Raw genomic sequence first — 14385 nt, forward strand, 5'->3', positions numbered from 1 at the left:
TGCTCTGAAACATGGTGAATGTGTGAAATGTTAGTGTAACTCCCCAGATTTTATATGCAAAAAGAATGATCGATCTATCTTATCCGGTTTCAAATCTACTGCCAATCAAAAATGAATATGCTAATCATCGCGCTGGTGCTATGCTGGGTTCTATAGGGTTAAAGACAAAGGAGGGGAAAAACATTAGATCTTTTTGTATTAACTTCAGGCTTGTCAGTAAAATGGAACATAAATGTCAAATAAGAAGGCTGCTTGAACCAGATGAAAAGAATGGAAAGAAAACACTATCCTTTCCTTACAGCTCTGATTCTGTACTACAATTTAAGCCACATAGACTCAACACTTCTTTCTTCTACTCATGAGGGAAACATTTTTACCTGGGTAAACTCCAAAAAGGTTCTCTAGTAGAGATGTGTTGGCCCAGGTGAAGACTTGACTGAGACTTATGCTGTGTGAGATCCCTCTACTGAAGCTCTGCCGGATGTGCCGGTTCAGGAAAAAAGCATTTGGGTCCCTCTGACCGTACGCCACCAGCAGCAGCATCCACATGTACCCCAGGTAGGCTGAAAGAAGTGGGCATAGGATAGTTCATAAAAGTCAACAGGTGATAGGGTTGAACTCAAATTCAAAGTGGAAGTCCAGCCATGACAGGAGGATAAAGTAGAAAGAAGGAAATGTCAACAAGTGTTAGTATGTGATGTAGAAACTTTTCATTGAACTCTTTTCTGGGTACAACTTTCATTCAGTTGTGTTTGATCTGCTGAACGTAAGAATGTTTTATCTCAAAAGCCTTCTGTAAAAAACCTGCATTGGTGCTCACTCAGAATCTCCCTGATGAGGGCGAAGGCTTTCTGTTCCATGATCTTGTTCCGTTTCATCTTTTCAATATCTGCAGCAGGAGGGGGCGCATAGAGACTGTCATCCCGTCTGACTGTCTTCTGGTCCTTAAATTCACCTGTGCAGAGTTATATTGACGTTAAAGTCAAACACAGATCTGAGGCCCAGGGGGAGCTTTGTGAAGTTACTGTACTTACCTTGATTCCCATTATTTCCCTCGAAGGCTATGTTTTGAACATCTTCTTCATCAACTCTCTTTATGACAAGTGCAAAAAAGATCGCAAGACATACAACCTATGAGAGAACAAAACATTACCATTAGAGAACGCAGAGGAGTATCAGACAGGTTACTATAGGTGATAACTGATAAGTGATAACTGTAAGTCACAATTATGTCAGATCACTAAAACACATCTGGTTCTCACCTTTAATGGCTGTATGACCAGGATACTCTGAAAAAAGGAGACTGTCTGAGACACCAACCAGCTCACAGAGCGATCCTTCCCAAATTTCAAGCCATAAAGCATTGTGAAGTATCCGGCTACGACACTCGTCCCAACCACAAGCAGCCAGCCGATGAAAATAAACCACCAGGGCAGCCCTCCATGGCAGCAACCCTTTTTCTCCTTCTGTTTCTCTTCACTGTCAGCCCTATCTGTAGGGCTAGGCCTGCATAGGAGACAAATACACATCAATTTATCAGTGTATAAAGTCAGCTATAGTGAAATCATAGAGCTTCAGCTACAGACTGTGTATGTCTTTATGTATAGTAAATGCAAATTGGAGTTTATCAATTATGATTTCATGTAATAGCCACACCCTGGCCTGATTACTGCCAGACCTGTTGATTCCAGAAATTCCTAGAATAGAAGCTGTCTGACAAAGTGAAGTAGGCTAAAAGATTTCAAAAGCAACACATCATGGCACAATATAAAGAAAGCCAAAAACAGATGAGATACAAAGTCAGTGACATCTGTCTGTCTGGAAAGGGTTACAAAGCCATTTCTGAGAGCCATTATCCACAAATGGAGAAACCTTGGAACAGAGGTGAACCTTCCCAGGAGTGGCAACCTACCAATATGACTCCAAGAGCATATGGACACGTCCAGGAGGTCACAAAAGAACCCAGAACAACATTTAGAGACCTGCAGGCCTCATTTGACTTGGTTAAGGTCAGTGTTCATGATTCAACAATAAAAAAGAGACTGGGCAACAATGGTTGAGTTCCAAGGCCAGAACCACTGCGGACCAAAAAGAACACAAAGGCTTGTCTCACACTGGCCAAAGACATCTTGATTATTTCCATGACTTCTGGAGAAATATTCTGCGGACTAAAGACACAAAATCGGAACTTTTTGGAAGACGTGCGTTTTGTTACATCTGGCGTAAAACTAACACAGCACTTCATCAAAAGGACATCATATTAACCCGCATTTCCCAAATATGACGACTGCACTGCGCACCGAAGCGCCGCAGGTTTGCTGAAGGCGAGCTACCTCGCCCACTGGAAGCGGTCTATTTTTACCTTTTAGGGTTCATTTATCATCCATTCCTATTCGAGCCCATGATATTATTGCTTCCCCCATTGGTTGAGTGCATTAGGAAGTTAACAGGTAAATGTTTGCTTAAAGGATCTGTGGTTTTATGTAAAGATCTTTAGCTAAATATCCTCAGAAGTTAACTTTTCCTCGTCGGTGGTGTGGCTGTAGCTCTGAAACCCACTGTGAGCAGTGAAACTGTTCTGACTAAAAATGGAGTGATTTGCTCCACATCTGCTGGCAGATCGTGGCCACTTTACGTGGAAATTGGGGTTAAGAGTCAAACATTTTGATAGTGTGATGGTCTGGGGCTGCTTTGCTGCTTCAGGGCCTGGATCACTTAATTGATAGAGCCATAAATTCTGCTCTCTTTCAGTAAATCCCAGAGGAGCATGTCTGGTGATTAGTTCCTGATGTTATGCATGAAGTTATGCAGCAGGACAAGCAAGTCTACCTCTAAATGGCTTTAAAAAAACAACAAATTGAAGGTTTCGGAGTGGCCTAGTTGAAGTCTGAAGTTCATACTGCAGCATGACCTTAAACAGGCCATTCATGCTGGAAAAATTCTTTAATGTGGCTGAATTAAAACAATTCTTCAAGGAAGACGGGGAAGTGAAAGACTTATTACCAATTATTGCAGACTACATCTTTCTGTTGTTTCTGCAAAAGGTATTAGGTTTAGGGGCAGTGACTTTTTCACGTAGGGCCAGGTAGGTTTGGATGACGTTGTTCCCTTAATAAATGAAATCATCACTGACAAAGTGCTTCTTGTATTTACTCTGGTTATATTTGTCTAACATTTGTTTGTTGATCTGAAACATTGAAGCGAAACACACAGCACTGTAAAGACTTAAATTAAGGGGAAACAGCTAATGATGCTCTGTAGATCAGGGGTCTCCAACCCAAAGCTTACAAGCCAACAACAGCCAACTATGAAGGTCAAATACTGTCCAGAATCTATTGACAGAAACTGCACTCTGTGTGCCTCATTCTACTCTTCTCAATCACTACACTAATGCCCCCTGGCCCCGTTACAAAACAACAGGATCAGCCAATCAGCTATCAATAAAGAGTGATTTCCCTGACAGGTCTTTCAATGTCTGAACCTAACAATCACATGGAGTAAGCAACAAGTAAGCTCCAGTTACACGGTGGGTCATTATGTTTATCGAGGAAAGTGTTCAATGGTATCGACATGTCTCTCTGTAGCCAGATTTATGACAGACATCGAAGTCTACCTGGAGTGGGAAAGAAAGGTTTTTGTTTGAACAGCTGTGAAGGTCAAGTTAGTGAGTCTCATCTTTCTAAGTACCAGCATTTCAACAATTCACCACTCCACCCAGCCCACTCTAGACTTTTCTGTGGGCAGAGGGCTACAAACTGAAAAGGTGAATGAGGTGAAAGCGACACATGAAAAACAGTCATCTCTATTCTTTCAACCCATGAAGAAGGCCAACTAAGCCATGATATCAAGGCGCATGTACTCACAAAGCACAAAAAGAGTAGGAAAATGATGCTCACAGTCACCAAGATGCTATTTTTCAATAGTAATAGCCTTTCTTAGCAAATCTAAATAATATCTGTTATTACAGACTAGCTCAGGTAAAGCCAGATGGGGTGTTTTTGAAGGAATATAAACATAGTAACTATACTTGGAGCCTGGGTTCTCTATTTCTACATATTTGTGCATATTTAAAATATATCAACAGCTGTAATGTCTTTGAACCGCTCTGCTCTCACATCCAGAGGCTTTCTAAAAACAGTGTGGACATGCTTAGGAGAGATAGAAGAAGCTGCCTGGTCTCTTTACCCGGCTGTAGCTGACTTTTCTTCTTCATGTGTTTTGTTGTGCATGCTTCTTCCTCATCTTTGTTGGTTTTTTTAATAGCGGTCAATGTACTTTCTGGCAGATCCATTTCCTGGTTGAAACCAGACTCAAAAAACCAAGAGTACCTAGATGCAGACAAGATGGCCGACATACATCCAATCCTTACCGGAAGTCTCAACCAGAAGTCCGTACGTCTAAGGTTAGGCTTAGGCATTAAAACTCGAGTGGTTATGCTCAGGGTAAGCCAGTGGGGAAGGTGATATATTTGAGATCCAGCACCAAGGGTTATGCTTAGGTGCAAAAAAGACTGACAAACACTGGCAGCTGAGTCCAACACGGAGAAGAAACCTCTGCTTGGGACTTCTGGCATGGATTGGATGTATAGCGATGCCCATGTTGGCCATCTTGACTGCAGGTGGATCCCTCTTGAAAAACAGGAGAAACTCTCGTTATTCCTTTTCATAAAATGGAAAAATAAATAAATAAATAAACGAGCCGTTTTTGCGTTTTTGACCAAAACTGAAAAAATGGGAAAACAAGCCGTTTTTCCTTTTTTTCCATTTTGGTCACATAAACAGAAAAACTAATAACGTTTTAAAAAAGGGACCCAATTTTTTTTTTTCTTTTTTTTCAATTTCATTTTTTTTTTTAATTATTTAATGGCATTCTTGAGGAAAAGGAAGTCATATGACCATTGGGAAAGGTGAGCATTTCAAAATAAAAGCCTTCATGCCAAAACAAGAGCCATCCATTGTGTTTAACGGTATGATAATAGTTGTATACACACACACACACACACACCCCCACACACCCACCCACACACACATATAAATATATATATGTATATATTATCAGGTATTAATGGACAACCTGGAGTTGTGAACCATCCGAAGTGCAGTACTGTATAAATAATTAGTCATTTAATTAATATGAAGCAAGACGGTCTCGGTGCTTTCATTTAATTACTTCTCAGGTGAGACCTCCTGTCACGGGGTAATAGACCAATGCTGTAGATAGTTCTACATCCTATATGGCTGATCATCACCTGACTCTTGCTTCAACCAAGTTCATTTCCCCATTAGATATGACTTAGCCCTCTGAAATCTAACTCCTGATCAGCTGTTGTCCTGGTTAGTCTTGAAATGTGATATGCAAGTAAACAGTATAAAGGATCTTCGACACAGTCGTATAAACGTCGGATGGTATAACAGTTGAGATCAGTTTAAAAGCATCTTTGGTTGGCAGCTACTTTCTCAGGTGAAAAGCTGAAGTTTTCTGTTTTGTTTACTTGAAATTGCTTCAACTTGTTACAATAAATGAGAGTGGCAGCACAAATAAAGCCAAAGAAAATAAGCAGGGTGATTATCTCCTAAAGGACTATAAACTGACTTTTGAGTCTCTAGCATGGGCTTTGAAGTAGAGAGGAACAGAGTCTGTAGATGAAGTGCAAATACATCAGTGTAGGGCTGTGGGATATATCGAGTATACTCACTGTATCACGGCTTTTGCCACACATGATGTATAAAATGACTATATCGCGAACATCCAAGCAGAAATTATGTGGAACTTTTGAGCCGTCAGCGCGTATTTCTCACTGGAGTTACGCTTCTCCCATTGTTCCTGAATGCATCTCTCACAGCAGAGAGCTTAACAGTTTAAACCCCAACAACGAGTAGTTAAAATGTTTTAGCCTGAATAGTGGACTAGACTGCAGGGTTTTGACCTGAGTTGTGGACTAGACTGCAGGGTTTTGACCTGAATTGTGGACTTGACTGCAGGGTTTTGGCCTGAATGGTGGACTAGACTGCAGGGTTTTGACCTGAATTGTGGACTAGACTGCAGGGTTTTGGCCTGAATGGTGGACTAGACTGCAGGGTTTTGACCTGAATGGTGGACTAGACTGCAGGGTTTTGGCCTGAATGGTGGACTAGACTGCAGGGTTTTGACCTGAATGGTGGACTAGACTGCAGGGTTTTGGCCTGAATTGTGGACTAGACTGCAGGGTTTTGGCCTGAATGGTGGACTAGACTGCAGGGTTTTGACCTGAATGGTGGACTAGACTGCAGGGTTTTGGCCTGAATGGTGGACTAGACTGCAGGGTTTTGACCTGAATGGTGGACTAGACTGCAGGGTTTTGGCCTGAATTGTGGACTAGACTGCAGGGTTTTGGCCTGAATGGTGGACTAGACTGCAGGGTTTTGACCTGAATGGTGGACTAGACTGCAGGGTTTTGACCTGAATGGTGGGCTACACTGCAGGGTTTTGGCCTGAATTGTGGACTACACTGCAGGGTTTTGACCTGAATTGTGGACTAGACTGCAGGGTTTTGACCTGAGTTGTGGACTAGACTGCAGGGTTTTGACCTGAATGGTGGACTAGACTGCAGGGTTTTGACCTGAATTGTGGACTAGACTGCAGGGTTTTGACCTGAATTGTGGACTAGACTGCAGGGTTTTGGCCTGAATGGTGGACTAGACTGCAGGGTTTTGACCTGAATGGTGGGCTACACTGCAGGGTTTTGGCCTGAATTGTGGACTAGACTGCAGGGTTTTGGCCTGAATGGTGGACTAGACTGCAGGGTTTTGACCTGAATGGTGGACTAGACTGCAGGGTTTTGACCTGAATGGTGGACTAGACTGCAGGGTTTTGACCTGAATGGTGGACTAGACTGCAGGGTTTTGGCCTGAATTGTGGACTACACTGCAGGGTTTTGGCCTGAATTGTGGACTAAACTGCAGGGTTTTGACCTGAATTGTGGACTAGACTGCAGGGTTTGGTCTTCATGAAGGTTTGGTGAGTTTTGTGTTGGTTTGCTTCACCCTTAATGAGGAAAATAATCATTTTATAGTCAGCGATAGTAAACATAACACAGAAAACATTTCAGGACTTTCCATACACTGTAAAATAGCGAGTATTTCATGATTTATGTATTTTTGATTTATTCGTAAAAGACCGAATGAATTCCTTTTCAAAATCTAAAAAAAATGATAGTAAATTTGACTTTATATTGATTTTTATCCTTTCTGCATACAATTGTATTAAAAATCCAATAGAACAGTCTATTTTTATCACCAAAATAGTGTCATTTTGGGGCCGAATTAAAAACAGCTGTTGAGAGGCCATTTCAAAATACCGCGATATATATCATTTATCAAGATACAGCAAAAATATATTGGGATATCAATTTTATGCCATATCGCCCAGCTCTACATCAGTGTGGTCATTTTAAAGAGTGACTTTCGTACTTTTTCTGGATGGGTTCACATGGCTTGGCACAGCTGAATTTGAGGAGCTGATCTTCAAGAGAGCCCTTCATGCCCTGGACTTGCTGCAGAGCCTGGCTGTAGCTCTGTGGGCTCGGGAAGCCAGAAGGCCCCAGCAGAGTCAGCTGTCTGTCAATGTGACACAGCTGCCGGTAGAGATACTGAGTTTTGTTGCTCTTCTTCTGAATCCCCTCCTCTGTTGATGGATGCATACCAGCAGGGCCCTCTGAAAATGAACAAAAAGTAGGACTCAGTAAACTGTGGGCTCTCCGTTATTGCTGGCAGTTTTTAGGAGCATCTGTACATGATGAATGAATAATGGTAAGTATATTTAGACCAACAAAACAAAAGTTTCTCATGGTTTATTTGCAAAAATAGGACAGCTGGACCATTTGTATCCAAATTTCGGAATATCGTCAACTCAAGCTGACTCATATTTGCATCAGTTTGAGCAAAAAAAAAAAAAAAAAAAAAAAAAAAAAAAAATAGTTCTAACAAGGTTTTCCCACAGTTTTTATCAGCAAACACAAAAACTCTTAAATTCACTCTCACTATATAGTATTAAACGGTAGGGAATGTGTTTACCTCTTAAATTCAGAGTGAATGTTTACCTTAAAAGCCTGTAATAACATAAGAAATAATATCTCTGTTCCTTATAATAGGTGGATAAAAGAAAAGTAAAGATTTCAGCAGATGCTTACAGCGTTAGTTCAGGTAGGCCAAGGAGTCAGCTGATGTCACACAAGCCCTCATCAGCTGTCAGCCAGCTGATTTGCTCTAAACATGCTTTTTACTTTCATGCTGCCTTAACTGCTCTAGCCTGGCTCTCTTTACTGCTCTCTCTACAAGCTTTCTTTCTATCATTTCTTTGACAGCAGATACATCATTGATTTTTTAAACATGGGAAATATCTTTAAACAGGAACTGAAGCGACCTGAGAAGAGCAAACCAGTATGAACTTATTATGTTGTGTGGATGAGAGACCTCAGATGAAGTCCAACTCTCTCGGACTACAAAAAAGAAATCCAAGAGAAAACTAGAGGAGCTCTTCACTCTTTCAGGTTACTGTGCTATTCCTCACTTTCACATTAGCCTCATCTCACAGGGGAACTTAACCTTATCAAGACATAATTTCCATCCTCTCCACAGAGCTTACACACCTGCTATCTGAGGCTGACTCTGGCTGTTTAAGTTCAGGTCTTTGGACTGGGTATCCTCTCTGTTTTTGTTGTTCTGTTTAATGTAGTCCTCCACTTCAGACAGGACAGCATTTATATCAACATGTTGTCCAGGTCCAGACTCAGACTCTTTGGATGGATTGTTGCTTTTTACTGCTGTAGAAAGTGAAAGGGCCATTCTCATTACATCCTAGAGGAGAAAGGTTGAATATGTACGTTATTGTGATTACCACTGCTTTGAACATGTACATGGAGTCTTGTCCATCTACAGCAGGGGTGTCAAACTCAAGGCCCGGGGGCCAAATCCGGCCTGTGGTACAGCTACACCTGGCCCAGAACATCATATCTTTTTCTTATTATAACTGGCCCTAAAATATAGGGTCTGCAGATTTCCTCTAGTATAAAAATGTAAACTTAACCTTGATAATGTCAAATATCCTTAAGTCATAAATATGTAAAAAAAAAAAAAAAAGGAATAAAAATAATTAGAGAAAAAGAAATGTGAGAAAATAAATTAATTTGTGTTTGTTTTCATATTTCAAACTTTGCAATGCACAATTATGACTTCAATCTATTATTTGGAATTTAATTTCATATTTTGACCATTTTCAATTTGTTATTTGGACTTTTGTCTCAAATTTTGACTTTGTTATTTATAATTTTGACTTTTTATCTAATCGTTTGACACTTTCAATTTATTATTTTCACTCTTTTTTGCATAATTTGAGCTTTTCGATTTAAAATTTTGATTTTTTATCTAATCATTTGACACTTTCAATTTATTATTTCGACCTTTGTCTTATATTTCGACCTTTTAGGTGCACTATTTTAAATTTTGAGTCATATTTTGGCCTTGAAAACATGATTATTACTTTCTTTTTAGTATATTTGCCTTTTAAAAGCATTATTTTAACATCTTATTTTGTGTTTTGACCTTTGAAACTAATAAGTTTGACTTTTTATCTCAGATTATGAGCCTTTCAACTAATCATTTTGACTTTTTAAATGTCAAAATCATTCATCATCAGTGCTAGTTTTTTCCACATAATTTATTACAGGTGAAAATGAGGTTCATAGTTTATACTGAATTTTGACCCTGTTAGGCCCTCAGGTTAGACCTTAATTCACAAAAACAAAAAAAAATGACCTTAATTGATAATCCAGCGCCCTCTGTGATTGAGTTTGACACCCCTGATCTAGAGTGTTTTTAATGGCTAACTAGCAGACATGAAGTGCTTACCTTGGTAAGGGTGTCTATAGTGACATTCACATTGGTGGGAACAGTCTGTGAGATAGAAAGCTGTTCAAGAGCATCCGTATTAACAGCTTTGCGCTTGCGGCATGATGTTTCCCAAGGACGAGTGTTTCTGAAAACGCTAACAATGAGGATATTCACTGGAAACATGATGAGAGAGCTCTGAACACCGATCATGAACTGCTGCCAGGTGAACTCGAAATGACCTAGAGAGAGAGAGGAAACAAGAAAATGGTACAGGATGTGCACTTTAACTCAAATGGGAACAATTTATGTCTTGGAATAAGCTCTCAGGTCTTTAGATTCTTTTTCGAGGAGAAGTGGCAGAATAATAACAACTTTTTGTTCTCTAATTCTAGGGAAATAAAACTGGGGAATATGAGTAATAATAAAGAACCAGCAAGAAAAAAATATATATATAACTCAGCCAGGTCAGACTGCAGGCGTGCAGACGGTAACCAAGCAAAGCCCAAAAGAGTATGAATCAAGCGTTAGCTTCCTTGTAAGGAAGAACAGTGTTTATTTCTTGAAAAACCCTAAAATCCCTGACAGATCTTAGGAATTAGTCTTTTAATGTGGGATTTGAAGGAAAGGTTCTGGTCAAATATAATGATTTAATACTTATACGGTGTAATTACGTAAATTTCAACACAGAAGCTGGTATCCTAGAAAGATCTGATTTAACTCAAGTCCTGGATACTAGCAAAGAATACAGTGCCTATAAAAAGTATCAATCCCCTTGGATTTTTTTTTACCTTTTATTGATTTCATAAAACAATCATGGTCAATATAATTGGACTTTTGTTTTTTTTTACAAAAAAAGAAGAAAAAACAAAAACTCTATTGTCTAAGTGAAAACAGATTTCCTTAATGTAATTTCAATTAAACAAAGGGAGTGCAGTGAATGAGTCTCAAGTGATTGTAGTATTAAGACACCTGTGTTTGAGGGTCAAGTAAGTGATTAATCAGTATTCCTGGCCACCATTACACCATGAAGACAAAAAGAACACCCCAAGCAACTCAGAGAAAAGGTTAATGAAAAGTATTATACAGGGGATGGAAACAAAAAAAATCCCAAGGCACCAAACATCCCCCAGAGTTCAGTTAAATCCATCATCAATAAATAGAAAGAATATGGCACATGTGTAAACCTGCCTAGATCAGGCCGTCCCAACAAACTGATTAACCATTCAACAAAGAGACTAGTGAGAGAGTTCACCAAGACACCACTTAATGAGTTACAAGCTTCAGTAGCTGACATGGGAGAGACTCTGCAGACAACTGCTGACCTGGTTTATCACCAGTCAATGCTTTATGGGAGAGTGGTAGAGAAAAAGCTACTGTTGAAGAAAACTCAGATTAAATCTGGATTAGAGTTCATCTAAAGGCATGCGGGAGACTCTATGGTCAAGTGCAAGAAAGTTCTGTGATCTGTTGAGAACAAAATGATTCTTTAATGGCTATCAGACAAAACACCAAACACTGCACACCACCACAAACACACAATCCCCGCTGTGAAGCATTGTGGTGGCAGTATTGTGGTGTGGGGATGCTTCTTGGCAGCCTGCTCTGGAAGGCTTGTAAAGGTAGAGGGTAAAATGAACGTGGCAAAATATAGAAAAATTCTGGAGGGCAGTCTTGTTCAGTTTCCAAAAAAGAGAAAGAGAATATGTGGCTGGACTTGAAAAGGGCTTTTCAGACCCGATCTCTGTGTAACCTGGCAGAGCTTGAGCAGTCTAACAAAGAAGAATGGAGTAAAATTTTTTCCAGATGTGCAAGCCTGATTGAGACCTATCCACACAGACTCAGTGCTGTGATTGCAGCCAAAGGTGACTCTACTAAATATTGACTTGAATAGGGTAAATATGTATGTAGTCACTTCTTTTAACTTGTATATTAGGATTAAACTGGATCAGTTTAAACACAAGTGTCACTGTTCTGGGGCACCATGACCGAGTCCATTTGAACAAGTGGTCTCAGCCTTAATGTATGTATGCTCAGGCATACATGATGGACAACACAAACACGCAAAGCAAGGTCCTCGTCAACAATCAAAGTTATAAAGACAATTCTAAACGTCTCTTGTGCCTCAAAAACCATTCTAGCCTCACAGCACAGACCCATTTAAGTCTCTGAGCTGCACAGTAGATAACAAAAGGAAGAGAGTCATTGAAGCCTCAGGAAACCCTTGCAGGTGTTTTGAGTTAATTAGCTGATTATAGCTCTTTTCAGGACTGACTTAACTCACAAGAAATTGTTTTTTTTCTCTAATAATTTTTTATGCACTGTAGGCAGATATCAAAACTGAAACAAAAAAACTTTTTGAAACTTTTCACTTCGTGCGTGATAAACCTAAATTACTGGAAAAAAAGAACTTTTCCATCATATTCTGATAATTTAAGATGTACCTAAGACTCATTTATATTACAGACATGCAATTTTGAAAGTTACTCACAGCACACTAGCAGACTCACTTAAACCAATATTATAGGAGCTACAGCATGGACATAAATCACTAAAAAGAGCTTGGTAATGCCTTTTAACATCTTAGTAGCAATGGTTCTGATGCCCAACAACACACCTTTTCTCTACTCAAACTCTAATGGAACTATGTTTTACCCAGGTCCAGCGTCTGCTCAGAGGGATCTGTTGGGATGCCATAAAACATGATGCTGGTCAGCATGGTGCAGAGCAGCAGGGAGAAGCAGCAGGAAACCCTCTGAACACAGGTGAAGGTGCTGCAGGGAGGACGGCTGACAACAGAGTACCAGAGGTGTCCGTCACTGAAGTCCTTTGTCGTCTTCATGAAGAACAAATTACTGTTAAAGAGCGACAACAGTGATAACATGGCGAAATAGAGACAAATGCCATATCTTACAGAAGAAAGCAACATGAGCCATGATGGGTCAAGTGACATGCTCCCTTTGACCCTCTTTTTCATAGCTACAAACTTCTCAAAAGTTAATGAATGCAATATTTTTAAAACTGCCTGTTCAGTGTGCAGAGATAGATGTGATCTTATCCAACTTAGAAATGCAAACTAAAGAGTAAAAGTTAGTTTTCACAGAGCTCCAAAAATCTGTAATGAGCTTGAAAGTACTTTAAAAATGTCATTGACTTTGTCTATCTTGGTAAGAGCTAGAGACACCTTCTAAAATATGGTGCATTCAGAGAGTATTCACACCCCCTTCACTTTTTTCAATATTATGTTGCAGCCTGATGCTGAAGTTGAAAAAGAATATATTCTCATTAGATACAGCAGACACCACCTGTAATCTCAAAAACATGCTGAAGCAGACCAGGAGAAGAGTGAACACATCTTTTCTGTCCTAAAAAGCTTTAATTGTTGCTCTCTGCTCTTGTTTTAATAAAGAAATGTGGTCCCGAAATGTGGTGTACTGACAAAACTGCCCCCACTGTGGCTAAGTCCAAGCTTATCACTCCACTAGCAGCCATTGTATATAACCACTCAAAGGACAACTAACCAACAACCCCATAATTCCCACAAACAGTGTGGGTGAATCCATCTTTCACATTACGAAAAGCTTTAAGTGTTGTTTTAATTCAATATTTCTCATAAAAACATGGTCCAGCTCTAATAAAACTGATGCTAGGCTAAAGTTACATCTGATAATCACTGCACTTGCAAACAGCTTCCAAAACAACTAAACCCTGCCAATAGCTACCGCCTTGTTCTGCTCAAATGATGCTGATTGGTCTAAATAGTGCTGGGTTTGACACAAATGTTGTGGATTGGTAACCTGACACGCCAGATGGATTTGTTTCACACATCCATCTGTAAAACCTTCAATACTAAGTGTTTGGGAAAGGGCAGAGAGGATTTGAAAAAAACTTGGAGTGTGATTGGATGAACATTCTGTCTGTCACATCTTTACGGGCCAATCAGAGCAACAAAACACGTGATGTAGCTGCGACTGAGCTGCGCGTGCGCAGCTACCGAGGAATAACGTGAACCATGGTGACAGAGACATGACATGTCAGTACTCGACTTTTGTTGTTTTTGAAAAGAAAACAACTCACTGCTGTTCTTTGTTCTTCTTTTAATAAAGAAATGTCGTCGAGTTCTGATAAAACTGGCGCTTCAGCAGCATCCATGCTAATCTCTTCTGCCATAATTACATCGGCCTCTTGTTGCGGCTTGCTTACATCATGACTCCGCCATGCCTGAAAGTACTGCCCCTCGCCGCTGATTGGTCCTGACACTTTCTAACCGGGCCCAAAGGGTTCAGACGGGAGCTTTGCAAGATGGATTTGCGAGAAACAAGGAAACAGGCGTATCCATCTGCTTTGCAAGGTTAGTGGATTGGAGTTTTTCAAGAAGGATTTGCCATGACAGAGATGGAGTCTGGATAATCCATCAACTATGTAAGGGTAATTACTAGGTTGCTGGTTAAATAACTATGTATATTATTTCCAAATTGTATTTTGATGTTTGGACATCTACTACTTTCAAGCTGTGACTCAA

At 40.0% G+C, this 14385-nt stretch overlaps 1 protein-coding gene across 1 annotated transcript in view; it reads right to left on the bottom strand.

Annotated features, from left to right (window-relative positions):
• The window catches only part of LOC121522590 (polycystic kidney disease protein 1-like 2), a 108040-nt gene that overhangs the window by 37244 nt on the left and 56411 nt on the right, over positions 1-14385 (bottom strand). The window contains exons 26-33 of the mRNA XM_041807124.1: positions 12519-12718; positions 9885-10105; positions 8627-8834; positions 7449-7692; positions 1263-1506; positions 1035-1131; positions 821-955; positions 378-563 (exon numbers count right to left, since the gene is read on the bottom strand). Coding sequence (XP_041663058.1) covers positions 378-563; positions 821-955; positions 1035-1131; positions 1263-1506; positions 7449-7692; positions 8627-8834; positions 9885-10105; positions 12519-12718 — 1535 coding nt within the window. The remainder of the gene's footprint in view (positions 1-377; positions 564-820; positions 956-1034; positions 1132-1262; positions 1507-7448; positions 7693-8626; positions 8835-9884; positions 10106-12518; positions 12719-14385) is intronic.

The sequence above is a fragment of the Cheilinus undulatus genome, linkage group 15 (assembly GCF_018320785.1).
Source record: "Cheilinus undulatus linkage group 15, ASM1832078v1, whole genome shotgun sequence".
Taxonomy (NCBI): domain Eukaryota; kingdom Metazoa; phylum Chordata; class Actinopteri; order Labriformes; family Labridae; genus Cheilinus; species Cheilinus undulatus.